The 20,277-nt window shown below is 31.4% G+C and overlaps 1 protein-coding gene across 1 annotated transcript; it reads left to right on the top strand.

Annotated features, from left to right (window-relative positions):
- Positions 1 to 6,194: 6,194 nt before the first annotated feature.
- Positions 6,195 to 19,665, top strand: LOC134687090 (phospholipid phosphatase 1-like). The gene is made up of 6 exons (XM_063547071.1): positions 6,195 to 6,540; positions 13,476 to 13,627; positions 15,701 to 15,918; positions 16,238 to 16,358; positions 17,552 to 17,728; positions 19,083 to 19,665. Exons 1-6 carry the CDS (start codon positions 6,432 to 6,434, stop codon positions 19,287 to 19,289), a joined length of 984 nt encoding a protein of 327 aa, XP_063403141.1. The 5' UTR covers positions 6,195 to 6,431; the 3' UTR covers positions 19,290 to 19,665.
- Positions 19,666 to 20,277: the final 612 nt, after the last annotated feature.

Raw genomic sequence — 20,277 nt, 5'->3', positions numbered from 1 at the left:
CACTATCTAGGTTCAGCATATTATGAAAACAAGACTGAAAAGCATAAACAAATTAATATATATACATTTATCATTTATCATGTTTATATATAGTTAAATATACCGTAAGATAAAAGTATATAAAGAAAACATTTTCAACAAATTTTATTGTAAAATTTTAGCGTTATCTATTGTCCTGAACATTTAACGTTGAATTCCTATCGATTCTAGTGAAAGCAAATGCTCATCTGATAAACTTTGCTTTATTTCGTTATGGATTCTTTGAATTCAAACTGAGGCTCCAACACTCCACCACTCCACTCCACTGCTCCACTCCACTCCACCTTTTAGTACATGTCAATTTGAACGTCTTTTTGAAACTCATTTCTGCTAGAAAAAATATTATAAATAGAATAATGAGGGGGGGGGGGGGCAAGGGGGGTCCCAATAACAGCAAAACAGCAAATTGATTTGGCTCATAACAGATAACAAGGAATTAAAATGGACAAAAACAGATAACAGTAAATGAAATATTAAAATAATTCGGTCTTTGACAAAACAGTATTTCTTATTACGGATATAATTCTTTGTAATGCATTCCATTTTCTATGACTATGTATTTAGTATTAATTTATGTGTCTAGAATGTGTTTAAATTACTACTCAACGTATTATAATATTTTTTATACGCTCGTTAACGGAACGTATTATGGTATGATGTTGTCCGTCTGTTGCCAACATTTTGGACATTAACTCAAAAACTCTTTTATCGGGTTTTATTAATTAAAAGGGGGGATTTTCCAGTTTTCAGACATTAACACAAAAATGTTTTCAGCAGTTCTCATGAAACGTTGGAGTATTGTTTATATACATTGACTGACTCTCCCTTTGTTGCTCAGTAATAAAAATAAAAATAAAAAGACTTTTCTAAAAGACAATTTAATGAGGTGTGTGAATTTTTCTTATAGGACTATGAGGCAAAGTGGTATAAATAGGGTAGAAAAATCAAAAGCACCAATTATAAGCATGCAATTTATCAAGAACGTCGAACGAATTTGGACACTCCAAAAGCAATTTATTCCAACTATTTTCACTGAAAGGCCTTATTTGAACAATTTTTTATCAGGTTTTTGGTTGTACCAAGTGTACTAGTAAATAGAATAATAGTTTAGTAGGGAAACAATAGCTTGAAAGTTCAAACGAAATAAATGTTTGTTTGTAATGAGTAATGTGCAGCTTCGAACCCAAGTTCATGGTTCTGATTTGAAAAGAATCACAGAGCTGAGTCTATGTACCATATTATATAAAAGGTTAAGTGGTTGTTAGGACCTAGTCCTTAATTAAGATCCTTATCAGATATTCCTGGCCATATGTTTTCCTATTTATCATATTAAGAATTGTTTTAATTTAATATGTTCATAGGGGAAACAAGGAACATTATGCTCATACAAAAAATTAAGATAATTCTAAATACACATTCATAAAAAAATGGAATTTATTACAAAGGATAATCATAAAATATACTTGAATTGTCCTGGACCTCACTTCTGTGATGGGTATATGTCAATGAATCCTTCTCTGAATACGAGACATTCCAATTTTCAATAACAGTTAACAGCAAATACATTATCACAATAACAGATAACAAAAAAACTAAAAGCCCAATAACAGCTAACAAAGAGTAAGACAATAACAGCTAACAGCAAATATATTTTCAAAATAACAGATAACAAAGAATTGAATTGCCCCATAACAGCATAACAGTTAAACCCCTTGCCCCCCCCTCAATAATGTTTACATTCTGACTTTCTTCCAAGTTATTGTAGTTTTTACTTTAAAAATAAAAAAAAAAGATATATTTAATCAGGTGTTGTTCATTCAGACTGTGTGGTAGACTTTAAAGTATCTGGAACACACTTGGAGATTTGAACGTAACACATGGGTTCTTTCATCAGATACTTTTGTCTGTGGATACAGTCTAAGTAAACCATATTGTAAAATAAACGAAAGAATTCCACATCGTATTTATTTTCAATATAATCTACATTTAATTCTTGTTTGTCAGCAGTTTGATGCTAACGTAAACTTCTCCCTGCCAATAAAAATAAACCCTGCCATTACTGAAACAAATGTTTCAAGCGGTATAACAATTAGTTGATCTCTGTTATGATAGCAGATGTTTTAATTACGCTGCTAATAACCAAGGAAGTTCATGTTATAATTTTCATCTTTCAACTAATTGACGGGATCAATGTGAATATTATCTCAGGCAATCATACCACATCTTATTTTTTGTATTGTATAGTGACTTCTTGCTGTACGGATAAACAAACACAAACGGTAATGAAAAGGGTGATATCTCCTAATCGGAGTAAACTGATGGTTTTCGCAATTGAATTATTTAAAGAGTTGGCCTTTTTTGCATTTAAAGTTTATAGTTTTAATAGGACAAAAACCCAAAAAATGAAATAAAAAAAGGTAAAAACCGTCATGTAAGGCCATATAGTACTTTAATAAGGAACCGACTGACGATAATAACTATGCAAACTAATGTGTAGATCTTATCTAGCTGACAATGTTTGCAGCTACATAAAGTTTGTTTACCTTTCATAATTTTCAAGATGATATAGATATAGGAAGATGTGGTGTGAGTGCCAATGAGAAAACTCTCCATCCAAATAACAAGTTATAAAAGTAAACCATTATAGGTCAATGTACGGCCTTCAACACGGAGCATTGGTTCACACCGAACAATAAGCTATAATTACTAGTGTAAAACCATTCAAACGGGAAAACCAACGGTCTGATCTATATAAAAAATAAGAAACGAGAAACACGTATAAATAACATAAACAAACGACAATCAGATTCCTCACTTAGGACAGATGAAAACATTTGCAGCGGGATTTAACGTTTTAATGGTACCAAACCTTCTCCCTTTTTCTGAAACAATAGTATAACATCACAACATAGAAAACTCACGATAAAACATCAACTGGAAGGCTTAACTAAATAAAAAAAATTAGTCGGAAATGTATGGACAATAACTCCTACAAGAAGTCATTTGAAAGTCTTGATGCAAAGGAGAGAAAGTAGACCTCTTTATTCTTAAAAGATTGCCTTTGTCAGTTTTTTTTATATTTACAATGGTTTTTCAAAAAATGAGTCCAATCTTCCATTTTAACAGCTATGTTCTATTTTTAGTCATGTCGGCCGTGTTGGTTTAGTGGGGTCATCTGACAAATTGTTTAAACTATATAACCAAATACTGATTATGGCCACGTTTTTTTAAAATTAAACCAAAATTTTATACATGGTCTCTGTAAAAGCAAAAAAAACAAAACAACAAAAGACGAGGACAGCCGACAATGATGGGAGCCAAGTGATAGCAATGGTTCATACTGGAACTTCGATGTATTGAAGTAGTGACACAATAAAAATATCTTTTTAATTAAGTATAAATGTTTAATTGCAAGATAAAAGCAATCCACTATACAATCACCAAACTAAAGAACCATTGTAATAATAGGTATACAAATTAAATTTTGCTTTTTCAGTATGTTTTCTTCTTTTTTGAGCGAAGTCCGTATTCTTAAACTTACTGTTTACGTCAAGTTATTTTGGGGCTCTCTTTGCTGTCCACTTTTAAATATAATGTCGGTTTTTATATTTAAAAAAATGAAACTCGCATCTTATAAATTATAGAAAACGGAATAAAATTATGTTTTAGAATCAATGTTCAATTGAAAACAACATACATATATTGCCGGAACATATATAATTAGTTTTATACTCGACACACCTAGTTATTCTTTGTTTACATATATATCTTACGACAGGAGTATTGCTTTAAGTTTTGTTTCTTAACCCCCCCCCCCCCCCCCCCCCACCCCGCCCCCTCGCCCATAACATTTGTAATTTTTTTTCAAGAGATGTTTATTAATTAATTTAATTTTAATTTTCTAAGACAATCTTTTCATTTTTTAGTTTGCCATTTCTTCAAGAACGTTAGTGCATTCTGCACTTACAAACGTACCGATAAGCACGTCTTACAGGAAATCATTTAGCCATATATCGACTAAAACTAAAATAACATTTGAAGGAGCTTAACAAAGAAGTTTATTTTTGCATCTAAAATAAAACACTGCAATTAAAATGTTATTTACTTGAAAATAAAAATCAATTATTGTTTTTCAAGTTCTCTGGCATAAACATAATGTTTAGGTATCCACTTAAATGAAAAAGAACTATATATATAACAACTGTTTTTCGGAGTAAAACAATTATCATTGATAATAAGAAAATCTAGAAAAAAATGTGTTGATTGAACACGTACGATCATTTTGATACATTTGGTTGAAGCTTTTGTAATGAAGTTATACCTATTAGAATGGACGACTATGGATTTACTTCTTCAATTAGACGTTACATGCAAGATTACGCGTGTATATAAAGAAAGCAGATTTGGTATGATTGCCAGTGAAACAACTCTCCACAAGAGACCAAATGACAGAAACTTAACAAATGAGCAAAGCCCATACCGCATAGTAAGCTATAAAAGGGCCCCGAATGACAAATTTAAAACAAGGGCGCAATTTCCAGTAGGAAATCCGTCCTTAAAACCCCCACATATAATAAATTTAAAACAATTCAAACGAGAAAAACTAACGGCATAATTTATATACAAAAAGTTAAAGAAAAACTTATCAACAAACGACAACCACTGAATTACAAGCTGCAGACTTGGGACAGGAACATACATACAGAACGGGGCGGAGTTTAACATGTTAACGGGATCCTTACCCTCCCACTAACCGGGGACAGTGGTGTAACAGTACAACATAAGAACGAACTATATTAATCGGTGACCTATTACTGTTAATGTCTGTGGCATTTTGTGGATAGTTGTCTCATTGGCAATCATAACACATCATCTTTTTTATATAACCAGTTGAAAAGGGCTTAAATCTTCAGATGGATACAATTTGAAGTATATTTAAGGTTTATGTACCCTTCTGTAGCCATTTTTGTACAAACTTTTCAAACTTCAATTGTATCAAAACTACAGATATAATGAATAACAGAGGTAGGCCATTTTGTACATATTCGAAGGGGAAACGTGATGCAAAGCATTATTTTTTACTGTTCCATTGCATTTAATAGAAAAAGAGGACTTTGTGGCAAATAAATCAAGATTTTTATAGAAAATCTACAGCCTTTATCCTTGTACTGTCATATTTGGCAATTTGATGACTGATAGATATAGGATTATTGCATGCAGTGCTAGCATTGATTTCCTTAAAACAAGTTTATAAATGTAGTTATTGGTTTAAACAAATATAAATATGGTCAAAATCAAGTACACCTTTTAGGGTGCGCTCGACTTTAGTGACTCAGCACGAGGTGTTTTGGAATTAACAGGTTGCATGGAACTTTTTGTAAAAAACAAACACTAGCACATCATAGAAAATCAAGTTAGTAATTTATGTTTCAAATTTTTTAACAAAAATTTCTGTATTAAAGGCTGTGGATTTTCTATAAAAATCTTGCTTTATTTGCCACAAAGTCCTCTTTTTCTATCACATGCAATGAAACAGTAAAAAATAATGCTTTGCATGAAGTTTCCCCTTGGAATATGTACTAAATGGCCTATCTCCATTATTCGTTTTATCTGTAGTTTTGATACAATTGAGGTTTGATAAATTCGTACAAAAATGGCTACAGAAGGGTACATAAACCTTAACTAACAAAAACACATAGGTGGACGTGACCGTGTACCGTGTACTTGTATATCCCAACAACAAAAAGATACTAAGTACTGATCTGAGAGTACTATCAGCTAGTTCAAAGCCACTTACAACTAATAAAAAAAATCATGTATCTAATAAACATAGCTATATGAGATGTAGAAACTCAACCTTTAACGAACGTATGAATCATGCGAAATGTTTGAATTCAATACCCTTTAGACAAGGTCTTATTTTATATGGGATCAAGTTAAACGTTAAATGGTTAATGACAACTTATACAAGTATATGAAGTTGTTGTGCTTATATAACATGTAACTTCTTAGCATTCAAATTATTGTCCTATCCTACGACATTGCTGGTTTTCTTCACGAATTCAAATGTATTGTCTTCTGTATGTCACATATCAAAAATAGTAATCTGCGCCAATGGAATCGTATTGGTTTATTTTGACTTTTTTTAATATACCGTAACAAGGAAGTATGATAATAGTATCAATACTATTACCTGAATATAATTGTACCGATTGAACACGTACAATATAGTACTAAACTTAACAACAATTCACTAATGGATAGTTCTCACAGATCAATCAAGATTTAGTAGGCGTGCATATATATATTATGGTAAAATTTGACTGTTGTACTTATGTCGATTTATAATTGTATTGTACGCTCTGTCAAACACATGTATATATCGTCTGAAAATGTCACATATAGATAGAGGTGATACTACGTGTTGGTGCTGTCCAAACTGTGTTGGATTGAGGAGAATATTTGCTAGATTCTTTGTGGATGTAAGCATATGGATAATCGGTAAGAAATATTACTCACTTTCTTTATTTTGATAATTTAAAATGAAATTTTTGGCAATTAAAAACATAGATGGGACATCTAAGGTTTTACTGTACGTTCATTTAATTATTATCTTAAAAGGCAAATGAATACATATATACATTTTCTTGCAATACACGTTGGGAATATATTATTAACTATTCATTTAAACAAAAAAGAGATTGTACATTTAAATTTGGTCATGAACTTTATGTCATATAATCCCTACGACATAATAGATAAAGTGGTATCAAAACTATGTGTAGGGTAAATACAGTTTAGATAAAAACACTATAACGGTTATGTACTAAGAGAACTATATACTTTATAGATTATGAACTATTGTTATACAATAAAAAATGTCTTCTTTGAACGACCGTGGTATTGATATTTCAAATTACTTGAATTTGATTTAGTTATTAAAAATGTATATGAGTAATATAAAGATAAGAAAACTTTAATTTGTTTACTATTTATAGAGCATTGTAAGTTTTTCTCGTTCAATAGCCTGTTACTTTCATAAAATGGCCTTTAAAAAAAGTAAAAATGAAATAAAAAACGATCTTGTGGAACGCTTTCCTTTGTATTACTTACAAAAAAAGAAGGTTAAACTCTAGGTTAAAATAACTGATCGTCATGTGCATTTGCTGCCTATCTTATTCAGTTGTGCTTTCTAAGTAGGGTTTTGTACCTATTGTTCTATGAGAGCTACATACAATACTAACACACACACACCTGTCTTTTTACATCAAAAACACAATAAAACTATCATGTACACACAAAACGAAAACTCCAGGTTTACATACATGGTCAACACAGGCCCATGTTGTGAAAAGGGGACATCTCTTTCAGTGTAGGATTTGAAAGAACAAGCTTTCACTTCGTCAAAACCCAGCACAACCGGTCCAAGTAAAATGAAGCTTTTCAGCGACATTTGAAATTATTTGCAACATCGTAGACAAAACACATGATTGTCAACAAATACTGTTTAACAGTTCCTTTTTCTAATATTCAAGCGCAGCTCTTTTTAGTAATTGGATATTTACAAGTTCCGTCTATTAGTTTAGTTTAAACATATTTTATTTGCTGAATTAAAGCAAAATGGATTAGACACAAGTAAATCATACTTATGAAGTCTTTTCCATAATACAATATAAAGTTACAATAACAGTATAATATAATGGACATGCATATAAAACAAACAGTTTATACAATATAATACTAGCTTTCATAGGTGAACAAAGAGGAGACAAAGTAAAAAAGGAAAAAGAAAGTTTGAAAAATCGTATACCTCTGTGACGATGACTTGTGGATTGATGACAACGATGACGTCCTGTGACAGCAATAATAATAACGCTATATCAAGGCATAAAAAATCTGTTTGACCTTTTTATGTAATTCTGAACTTGTTTGAAAATTTGAATATTTTGTTCGTTCTAGAGTTCCGCCTATTATAGACTGGGACATTTCGATTGCCGGTATGAGTGTCCGTCTGTCCGTATTGAATCAGATTAAAGTATAGGTTTAAGGTAGGTTAAGTTTTAAGTTAAGATAGTTTGTGGTCACATCTTCTTGTACAAACGGTCATTATTTCATGAAGGTTCAGGACGAGAACAAATTAACAATTTATATAAAAAGGTAGGTTCTACAAGAACCGATCGACTGGGACTAATAACGGGTAATTTGTATTTCCACTGGAAGTTTAAGGTACTATGTTGGGTAAGAACACAATAATTGCGATGACATGAGTCACATATGGACCACTTACAGAGGTTTTACATAACGAGAGTAAAACTCCATCTACGCAATGCAAAGTTAACGTCCCAATTTCGACCGGACGTGGCTGCGTATTTATACATCCCACAAGCCTTTAGTGGACGTCACATTTTTAAAAGAATTTTACTGTCTTACGATTTGTTCATTATAAAGTTAATTGTTAAATATCTGAGACTTGTATGATAGTCTCAGTAAATATACTAGTACATGCCAAATTAGGAAATTGCCACATATTTCAATGTTCACTGAACATGGAAATCTTTCGAGTTAAAGTTTTGCTTTGAGGTATGATGGAGTTTTAGTTTTAAGAAGTTAGTTTGTGGTCGCATCAACTTAAAATCTAGTACGTGTTTTCATTATTAATTGAACTATTCAATATAACTGATATGCACAATAACTGAGTGTTTTGAAAAGAAAAAAAAATCGCTGAACGTAGATTTTTTAAAAATTCTAGCGGGGTATGGTGTTCTATGGATACATATTTTTATATTAGAAAGTTTATTTTCTAATCAGGAAGAATGAACTTATGAAAACAATTGAATAATAAAAAATATGTTCCTTCCTGTAAACAAGGTTCATCAATGAAAAAAAAAATATATTAATGATCCACACACATGGTTATTTAAATAAAAAGGAATGGCAAAATTCTCCTGTATTCGTTTCAATCTTTATATGAAAAGGGCAATGACAATTTCTGTAATTTGAATATAACTTATTCATTTACTTAAAGATATTTCTACAAACGACATGCATTCGTTATATATCTTCAGAGCTATATATTGCCTTTGAAGACAACTTTGATATAATACTGTTAAGTTAATATACTTCTGAAAACTATATATAACTTTGCATCGAAGTGCAACCGGATTCAAAACGAATTCATTATTTTTGAAAGACATGCCATACTTAGAAACAATATTAAACCACAATTGGTTATGGGTTTGAAAGTCATTTCTGTCCTTTCTAGGATAAATATGATAACCTTGCCGAAATCTTTTTAAATGTGATTATTCAAGAGATACATATATGGCACTCATCATACGAAATAAACACTATAGCATCTTACAGTTTGTGCCGTGATGGTTCTTTAGGGAAACTCTTTCCGTTTTAGAGCCATTTAAAGGCATATATTTGTTTACATGTTGAAAAGTTTAATATCATGCTTTTTAGTCGCTTAAGATACACAAACGATGCTGTAAAACTGTGGATTTTATTAGGATTTAAGGTCTTTTTTAAAATGACTCATCTTGTCACATTGATCCAGGGGAAATTGCCCGTCTCTTCTTACTTCCATGTATCATCAAACTTCATGATTAGGTTATGATCACTTAGTATTTTCTACCGGTGTATTTTCTACAACAAATGGAAGTTTTTAACGACCTTGACTGGCTATTAAGTCATTTGCACGGTCAGTCGTATTTTCTATATGTATCTGTCAAGACACTTCACTTACAGAAGACCGGTTGTTAATAGTTAACATATTTTTTTATATTTAAAAGAAACTATTATGTACGTTTGGCGCAAATACAAAATTTTAATCCTGGTTTCTTTGATGAGTGTTTTATCATATTGCTCATAAATGTTGCCTCACTCAACATGTCTCAAGTAAAACTCTAGTTATTAAAAAAATAAGGAGGTGTGGTATGATTGCCAATAAGACAAATATCCACAAGAGTTCAAATAAAGTAAATGTAAGCAATTATAGTCAACCTTACGGCCTTCAACAATTAGAAAAAAAACATACCGTATGTTCGGCTATAACTTAAAGAGCCCCATGAAAAAATTCATCAATTCAAATGAGAATTCTAAAAGCCTTATTTAGAACAAAACAATGTACGAAAAACACATATGGCAGACCGAGATCTTTTATTGTTTATAACTTGAGTATCGATAACAATTGTCCACTGAAAGATCCTAACAGCAGATCAACGTCACTATCTTTTTTACTAAGTGCAGCTGTTGTAACTTGGATTTAAAATGCTTTGTTTTTAGAAGTTTATTTGTTAAATCTTTCCGTGAACAGATGTGGTTTTCTTCTTTTCAAATGTTGCATAAACTGACAGGGTAGCCGTTTCCAATACTTTTCCTGCCTATGAGTATAAATTAGTTTCTAAATAAGTATGTGGCTATCGCATTTATTAATCACTCGCCGAACTAATAAAATAATAAAAATGTAGTGAAATTACAATATTTTAATTGCTTTCATAGTCATATTTATTGAGCATTTATTAAAGAGGCAACGTTCGTGAAAGTTCGTTCATTTTTGTTGTTGTTGGAGTAAATGAAAATACTTTTTAAATTAAGCCACCTCGTAAAATGATCAGTTACAAATTCGTTATAGTGATATTTGATTGTGGTCTTTTCTATAACTTACTATTACATTTATTTATTTATTTATTTTTTTTAATTTTAATTTTTCAAAAGAGATTTCAATTCATATCTACTAAAAATGTATTGAAAAGGGTAACTTGACGCTTTAATGTTTTGTTCTTGGAGTAAATGAAAGTACCCTTTGAAGGAAGCCACGTCATACAATGATTTATATTGAGAAAGAATTAGGTTAATGACGATTATTCAATGGGATAGTTTAATAATGATACAAATATGTTTGGAAAAACATAATATCTACCACACAATCTCTCCAATTGTCAAACAATATCCGACATTGAAGAGCATTACTTCCGGTAAACATACTGATGATATTTTGAAGTACCGATACTATTGTCCATAGTTCGGATTACATGACATAATGAAGTATATTAATCTCCCCTAAAACCAGAAAACTGTCACAAATAAGGTCAAACAAATAGATTGCGTATTTATGTGCATTAAAGGTGTCAACTTTATAGCAATATAATAACATTAGATGTATGTTTCATTATAATACTTTATTCTGATTGGCTAACTGCACATCATGTGTTATTCATTAAGCAATTGCATCACTCAATAAAACTTTTCATTTATGATAACACGTGGTCCCACAACATAGTGCACAGGTGAATTAAATAAACAAGTTATAAAATTCGTGTTTTCATGATTATAGTTTAAAAAATGTAATTATAGCGCTTCATACAAAATGTACTTCGGTCAACGCTTTTACACCCCAATGAAGTTACAAAAAGAAGCATTCAATTCTTAAATATAAACTATCTTGTATTATTTAAATTTTAGTTTCTTGTGTACAATTTGGAAATTAGTATGGCGTTCATTATCACTGAACTAGTATATATTTGTTTAGGGGCCAGCTGAAGGACGCCTCCGGGTGCGGGAATTTCTCGCTACATTGAAGACCTGTTGGTGACCTTCTGCTGTTGTGTTTTTTTATTTTGGTCGGGTTGTTGTCTCTTTGACACATTCCCCATTTCCATTCTCAATTTTATTATGTCAATTTCAATGTTATACATGACCCACTGAGATACTAAACTCGGCCAAGACGAAGGATGAAAGAGTGGAAGCTGCAAGGTTATTTCTGATCAAATTGCTTTTGGTATATTAGTGATACTCTACCAACAAAGTCTACTATTCCTACATTTCAAGTAATGTCCATCATTGTATCAAACGTATGAATAAGATCTACATAAGAAATATGTGAGTACGTGCCCTGAAAATACACACAATATAGTTCCTTGGAAATCTGCAACAAGCAAAACATTAAATATATTGTACAATTATGATTCGAACAGTCCGAGAAAAATGTGAGACATACACCAATATATAGCCGGAAAAAAAAGCGAACAAGAAGTATAATTCAACATCAAGCAAACGATACTATTTAAGTCTATTAAGTTCTAAAAAACAGAAATTTTAATATAGAAATTTGAGAATGAATTGAAGAGAGACTATCACGGCATTAAACAATTCTTTCCAGGACAGAAACATTGAACTACACATAAAGACAGCCACTAGCTTTTCCTGATAAAGAGCAGGCACAGGAACAGATTACAATTACCACTATATAGTGCTGTAGCAATCAGCAACCTTTAATTTCCGATCAGTATGATTACAAAAGTAACACACAAAACTTTACCAAAATCAGTGCTAAATCTATTAACTCTGTTATACTTGTATATTAGAGAATAAAAACCAAAGGAACAATGTAAACAGTATCAAAGTTCACCGTAACAAAGAATGATCGCAGTTACTGAAACGTCCTTTTCATGCTGAAACTGCAATAGTGTCACCCTATCTTCAATGTTGATAGCAGATTAAAGTAGAATTTGAATTAAAAACGCCATGAACACAAGATTCTGTGCAATCTCAAAAGTAAATTGTATTTTATTTTTAAATTTTATTACCGTGTAATTAAATTTACAATCCAAATCCGGTAAGAATTTCGACTTTTACATGATTTCTTGTGCCAAATACGGTAAGATATACATTTACGTCTTATGAACAAATAGCCTTTTCACAATGCTAACAGTACTACATTGAATTGCAGATCTCGAGAAAAAAAGTACTAGAAGTTGATCATTATATCATTTATTCACAAAAAGTATAATAAGATACATAGGGGTAAATTTCAGTGGAAGAATGACAACAAAAGTAGTATCACTACATAATATTATGTACATCAAATTTAAAGATATCACATTTTATGCATTTTTCTTGTCAATCTATCAAATATTTGAGGTTTGGTTTTGTAACGACAAGTAGATTTTCTTCATTCTGAGTAAGGGAAATTTTATATATAGCCTTTGGATAATTGGGATTTAAGTTTTAGGCATGATATGAAAATATTCAGAAAAGTAAACTATAACGGGGTTCTTGAGATAAACTTGTCAAATTCGATTTGTACAAGCCCGATATTGATGATGGTATTGAAATGATGTCACGAGTATATACTATACTATATATCAAGTGTTTCAAGAGGTTACATTCTCAAGGCAATATAATATGGTTAGAAAACCGTAGGATGATGTAGAGTTTAACTATGCATTCACTTTAAATTCTACGTACGTATGACAAGGGTATGACTATTTTAGTGGTCAATAAATTTAAGATTGTAGTGACAGTTCGTCGTCCTTCAATATTTGTCTTTCTAGACTGTAATTAGAGGTCGTCTTAATGTGTACTTTGTTTGACTTTAAAGTTATTCTAATATTTCCTGTTGAGAAATTAACACTCATGTTTCTTTCTTTCAGTTGGTGTACCAGTATTGTATTTGTATAAAAACAGTGTACCATACAGACGAGGGTTTTTCTGTAATGATGACAGTTTACGTTACCCATACAAAGAAAACACCATATCTGACGATTTACTGCTGCTCATTGGTTTCGCTTTACCATTTGTTGTTGTAAGTTCCAATAACATACTTTTCTCAAAATATCTAATCTGGTCCAAGAACCAATCAAGAAGTTGCATTTTTGGGGATTTTGTTTCGCAAATTTTCAATAACAAAACTTCATTTCTGATTTGTATATAGATATAGGAAGATGTGGTGTGAGTGCCAATGAGACAACTCTCCATCCAAATAACAATTTAAAAAGTAAACCATTATAGGTTAAAGTACGGCCTTCAACACGAAGCCTTGGCTCACACCGAACAACAAGCTATAAAGGGCCCCAAAATTACTAGTGTAAAACCATTCAAACGGGAAAACCAACGGTCTAATCTATATAAACAAAACGAGAAACGAGAAACACGTATATATTACATAAACAAACGACAACTACTGTACGTCAGATTCCTGACTTAGGACAGGTGCAAACATTTGCAGCGGGATTTAACGTTTTAATGGTTCCAAACCTTCTCCCTTTTTCTGAAACAATAGCATAACATCACAACATAGAAAAACATACGATAAAATATCAATTGGCAGACTTAACTCAATCAAAAAACGTATGATTACACAATGAACGAATAAATTTGTCTGAATACAAATGCATAGTTAATTATGTTCATATATCATTTTAAAGCGTCGAAATTTAATATCGTTCTGTACTAGAAACGAAACGGAAAATGGGTAACTTTGCAATTCATTCCATTCCAGAAAATTTATCAAAAAGGAAATTGTAATCTAAGATAGGTAGATATATTGCATTTTCTTGTTACAGTATAATCACTAAATAAGGCTGTTTCCTTGTACTTTTCTCAGGTTTTGTTAAAATATGTCTCATTTATTCTTGACAAGTGTTAATATAGCAATTTTATCGTAGAATATTCGTTCAATAAAAGGTTGAGATTATTTGTATTTCAAGTTTTATAGATTAAGCCCATATTTTGAAACAGAAGAGAAATGTTTACCTAAATATATAATGTTGTTTTGAATAACTCAGCGTGCAAGTTTCATTTTACTATTATATGTATTATGTACATTGTACCACTCGATCCAAATGAACGACTTCAGAATGTATGTACGCGTTCAAGTATAATGACCTATCATAAACTATAAAATTATATAGTAAATTAGATATTAAGGTCATTTTTCAAATTACTATATCCGCTCTATCAGTTGTAATTTGTTATGTTTATTCATCCAATAATGAACCACTAACTAATTTCGGTCATTGTTACTTGAACTAAAAAGAAAATTGGTTAAAATTAATGAATTTCAAAAGGTGTAAGAATTCGTATTCTGTTAAAGCAAGCACAGGCATGACTTATAAGGGTGACATAAGTTAAAGCTAAAAATAGTTTGATTTATATCTGCAATAAATTATAATAAGATACTTAAGTTTATTCATATAACGTAATCTTTGAATTACAGAACACATACAAGATACTAGACACTTCCTCAATTTCATAGACATAAACAATGATGTACAGTTACTAGTAGCTGAAGATTGGCAAAATAAAAATCACAATAATACTGAACTCTGAGGAAAATTCAAAACGGAAAGTCCTTAATCAAATGGCAAAATCAAAAGCTCAAACACATCAAACGAATGGACAACTGTCATATTCCTGTCTTAGTTCGTGCATTTTCTTGTGAAATATGCAAGACACATTTGTCAATCTTTAAGACAGTAAAAGATTTAACAGTTTCCCATTTCCATGAGAAAACATGAGTTCCTTTAGGAACAGAATTTTCCATGGAAACAAACAATTTACTTATGTTTCCTATGGGAAATTGTTACAGTAGTTCCCATAGGATTTAGTCATTTTCCCTTTTGAACTAAACATGTTCCCATGAGAATTCTCAAATTTCCATGGGAATTGTACTTTTAATTAGCTGCAGTGACAACAGTGATAACAGTGACAGGTTGGGAAAAAAGGAGTTTTAATCTTTGTTAATAATCTATCGTTGGGCAAAACTATTTTTTTTTATATCTTGTACATCGACAAAGTTAGATACTGGAATGACAAATTAGTCCCACACATGTTCTTATATCTCTCATTGTGCCTGTAATTTATAATTTTCTTTCAGTTTATACTTAATGAATCTGAGAGATACCGGGTAACTAGAAAGACAGACCACGTGAACAAATACCTGGTTGTTTTTCTGAAGATCTCGTGTGCCTATGCATTTGGGTTTACCATTATAGAACTGATAATTCAGGGAGCTAAACCAGCCATTGGACGCTTACGACCACATTTCTTCGATGTTTGTAAGCCTGATTTTTCAAAGATTGATTGCACTAAAGGGTAACTGGAGTTTCATAATTTTATTTACATTTAATCAAAACTTTAAAACGAAATGTAACTTATTACAAGGCTAAAAAAAGAAATTTGTATAGAGTCAAGAAAACCAAGAACAAATATTTTTTTTTCATGTTTTCCATGCTAAGCAACCTTATTCAATTTCTCTTTTAATAATCAATTAACGAATCAGTTTCAGTGTACCAAAGCGTTTTACATGTTCAATGTAATGATATTGGTTTGAATTTAAAGTAAAAGAAATATAACAAGGAATCAAATAAGTTTAAATCGTTAAAATGCTTTGTATTTATATTTTCAATCACAGGTATATAACAGATTATAACTGTACAAATGCTAATATAAGTGATAAACTGGACAGAGAGAGCAGATTGTCCTTCCCATCTGGACACGCTGGATTTGCAATGTACAGTGCTATTTTCACGGCGGTAAATATCCATGTAGACACCTCAGATTTACATACTAAAAATAGAAACTCATTTTCCGCATCCTTATATAAATATTGTTTATCAGCCCCCATGAGTGACCGACTATTTAAAAACTTGAGGTTCCTTCGTGAAACATTATAACGAAACATGTTACCTCACTGTTACTTGCACACTTATTCATCATTTTGATGTTAGATTGAATATTTCCACAGAAATAGCTCTCTGAAACTAATATAGTATTGGAACCATAAGTGGTTTTAGTGATCGTTTGATTTTAAACAGACAGTCGGCATTCTAATGAGAACGAACTGACAACGTTATGCGTTGTTTTAAGTTCTAATTCCGCTTTATAAAAAATGAAATAACAAAAATACCAAACTCCATTGAAATTCAAACGGAAATGTTATTACAAAATGGCAAAATCAAAAGCTCATACACTACTAACAAATGGAAAACAAATGTCATTTTCTTGACTTGGGGCAGGCATTTTCTAATGTAACAATTGGTGGATTTTTTTTTATATCTAGACTTGTATGACAGTTGCATTTGATTTCCATTTGATTTTATCACAAGCATACTTGATGAAAGAAATTCATAAAACAACAAGTGTTGCCACGCAAATGAGCATCATATGCTTATACTATTGGTTGCTGAAATTGTGCGTAAATCGCCCACGTTAAATGAATTCAATTTTGAAATCTACGTGATCAAGAATCTAATCGATGTTAAAACTGTCCATCTGGCAGATATAATTAACATGTCTGTTAAGAAAATACCCGGTACTTGAAAGTACAAAGATTTTAAATTGAAAATTTAATCACACATTCCTGATTATGTATGTGTAGGTAGTGGTTGCATATACTTTGTTCTATGCGAGGTTAATTGAGAAAATAACCTCTACCTTCGTCTTGATAAACCAGATATGTAAGGTTTAAACTAATCAACGTGTAAAAAAGACTTTAATTACACAAAGTCACTTTATATATAATTGAATGAAACGAAACATCAAAATGAAGTTACTTTTTGAAAATTGTTTTTAAAAGATTGTTTTTTATCTCAATTTCACTCTATATAACAAGATTTAGTTTAACTTAAACGAATTCAAATTTCTTTGACCGTATCTGATATGATAATTTCTAATGAAGATGTCGAAAATGAATAATCCTTCAGTAATAATCTTTTGGGTTTTTTAGTTATATATGGAAAAACAGGTAACCCTTCGATGTTCTGCTGTTGCAAAATGTTTCACTCAGACAGCGATGGTTTTATTGGCTTTAATGTGTGCTGTTACACGCCTGTATGACAACCGACATCACGTGTCAGATATTGTAGCTGGTTGCGTTTTAGGCGCCGTTATTGGATTTTATATGGTAATAATTTATTTATGTTATTTTAAAACTGTTCGAGCTATTGTTTGACAAATGCAAAACAACGCGTCCGCAGCCCTTTTCTGGATTTATCTTCATCAGGAACGCGCAACGCCGAATATTTGAAAGCTAAGGATGTATAAGAACTGAAGCAGTTGAAAATCTATATACTAAATAATCAAAATGGACATAATAATAAAAACAAATCCATTTAAAGTCCTGACCCAAACCGATCCTAACAAACCAAACCCATTCCAACCCAATCCTTTGTTACCATTCCCGAACCATTTGTCATTTTACAGCGATCATGATGGATTAGAATAGATTCAATGAATTCACCAAAGAGGTTTTAAATGATTTTGAATAAAAAATTAACGCCTAAAGTCGAAAAAAAATAAATGTCGTTACTGCCTATTCGGCGTCATGACAAAACTAACATCAATTAAATTGAGAATGGAAATGGGAAAATGTGTCAAAGAGACAACAACTCGACCATAGAAAAAACAACAGCAGAAGGTCACCAACAGGTCTTTAATGTAGTGAGAAATTCCCGCACCCGGAGGTGTCCTTCAGCTGGCCCCTAAACAAATGTATACTAGTTCGCGATAATGAACGCATACTAATTTCCAAATTGTACACAAGAAATTAAAATTAAAATAAAACAAGACTAACAAAGGCCAGAGGCTCCGTTTTCGACCTATCTTTTCAACCTGTTCAATGTGATATTCTAACTCGAAACTTTTCCCAAATGTATATGTTAATGATATAAATATATAAACGAGTAGTCATGATAGGTAAATAGATACCTATTTCAATTAAAAGATAAGTTTGCTGTTTTAGGATACTTAAGCTAAGCCACCGCTTAACCAATAAATGGTTGAGTATCGAGGGTAAGAACATTGATTATTCTGAAACTGAGTTCAATAAAGGCAACAGTAGTATACCACTGTTCGAAACTCATTATAATTCGATTGAGAAAAAACAAATCCGGGTTACAAACTAAAACTGATGGGAACACATCAAAATATCAAATATCAAACAACGACACAACATAAACACTAAAATGAAACACACAGAAACGAACTAGAATATAACAATGGCCATGTTCCGACAAACGTGTTTTCACTTTGAAACAGACATAACACTCGGAATATAAAGCTTTTATTATTCCAATGCAATTCCAGAAAAAAATCATTTTTTTCAGTATTCAAATCATTTGATAAGTTGGCCATATCTGTGGTATTGTGGCTTGTTATCGGAAGCTTTAAGAGACATAGAATTAAAAAATATAACTTCAACTCTTTTTTGTTTTTTTGAAAACACAATGTATTGTAAATGTATTTTTGTTGTATTTCAGTTTAAGGTCCTTGGAGAAAAAGCTTTACGTTCACGTACACTTCATTTAAAAATACCATTTTTAATGCGAAAGCAACACCATCGAAAAGGAGAGATTTCTACGCCGACGCCACTGTTGAGTCAAACATGTTCGTCGTCATCAACGACAGAGATGAACCATTACTTCATTGGTCGTGATGGAAAGGAATCTAATTTAAGTAATGTCTGATTAAAGTAGTGTGATATAGCGTGTTCATAGTCATGTGACGTTTAGACAAAAATCATATATTTGGATTGACCTCGTCGATGGAGACACTATTGTTATTCAAGAAAAGATCGAAATCAGAAAACAATTCTCCAGTACAGGAATTTCTTTCTGGGACTACATTTTGCCTTATGAAATGTGCTGTTTTCAAAATACAACACAACAAAGACAACCACATGTCACCGATGACATGTTTCTTTGTGATTAGAAACTTAAAGGACGAAAGAAGAATACTTCTTAAAGAATGCAGTAAAAGTTACACATATGAACTAGAAGAGCAAATAGCATAAGTGGAACACATATGAATTTACAACAATTTCCCATAACTCAAACGAAGACACACATTAAGCATCAAAAGATTAACCCGTCTATGTAAAAGAAAACACAGTAGAATGCGGTACTTAAGCATGTGCTTCTACAGAGCGAATGCGTTACATTTGTATAATAATTATCTAAAAGAATCGACAGATTTGTAAAAAAATAAAGTTGTTATACTATTTAATACTATTTATGTTACTTGTTACAATGATGTTTTAATAAAGTAAGACATCGAATGTATGTATTATGTATGTAACATATTTTGTTTTGGTTATTACGTAATTGTTTTTCAATTTAAAAACTTCTCCCACGCAATATTTGCACACCTTTAGGTTTAACTGTAAGTACAGATTATATCAAACCACCTACTATGAGTCTTTTAACATTATTATGAAAATTTATAAGTTGATATATGAATAAGATGGAAAATCCAAAGTTATATTAATGAAAAGTTTAACGATTTCCAACTTTCATAAAAAAAAACCCACCGAAAACTTAAGCTTGGGAAATGTCACAAACTTTAAAGAAAAGAGACGATGCGTTGGCAGAGAAGTGTTTCTTTGTATACATTAAGCATCCCAATGCAGATCTACACCAGAAATGTCACAAATGGAATGAGGACCCAATCAGAAAA

The sequence above is a fragment of the Mytilus trossulus genome, chromosome 1, assembly GCF_036588685.1.
Source record: "Mytilus trossulus isolate FHL-02 chromosome 1, PNRI_Mtr1.1.1.hap1, whole genome shotgun sequence".
NCBI lineage: Eukaryota > Metazoa > Mollusca > Bivalvia > Mytilida > Mytilidae > Mytilus > Mytilus trossulus.
This window is presented reverse-complemented; position numbering and strand designations above follow the sequence as displayed.

What these genes read in the sequence shown, in the direction of transcription:
- LOC134687090 (XM_063547071.1), top strand. Translation starts at nt 6,432, where the DNA reads ATGTCACATATAGATAGAGGTGATACTACGTGTTGGTGCTGTCCAAAC. An exon ending in AAGATTGATTGCACTAAAGG is followed by an intron (nt 15,919 to 16,237) that starts GTAACTGGAGTT and finishes TTTCAATCACAG; the next exon opens with GTATATAACAGATTATAACT. An exon ending in CCGTTATTGGATTTTATATG is followed by an intron (nt 17,729 to 19,082) that starts GTAATAATTTAT and finishes GTTGTATTTCAG; the next exon opens with TTTAAGGTCCTTGGAGAAAA.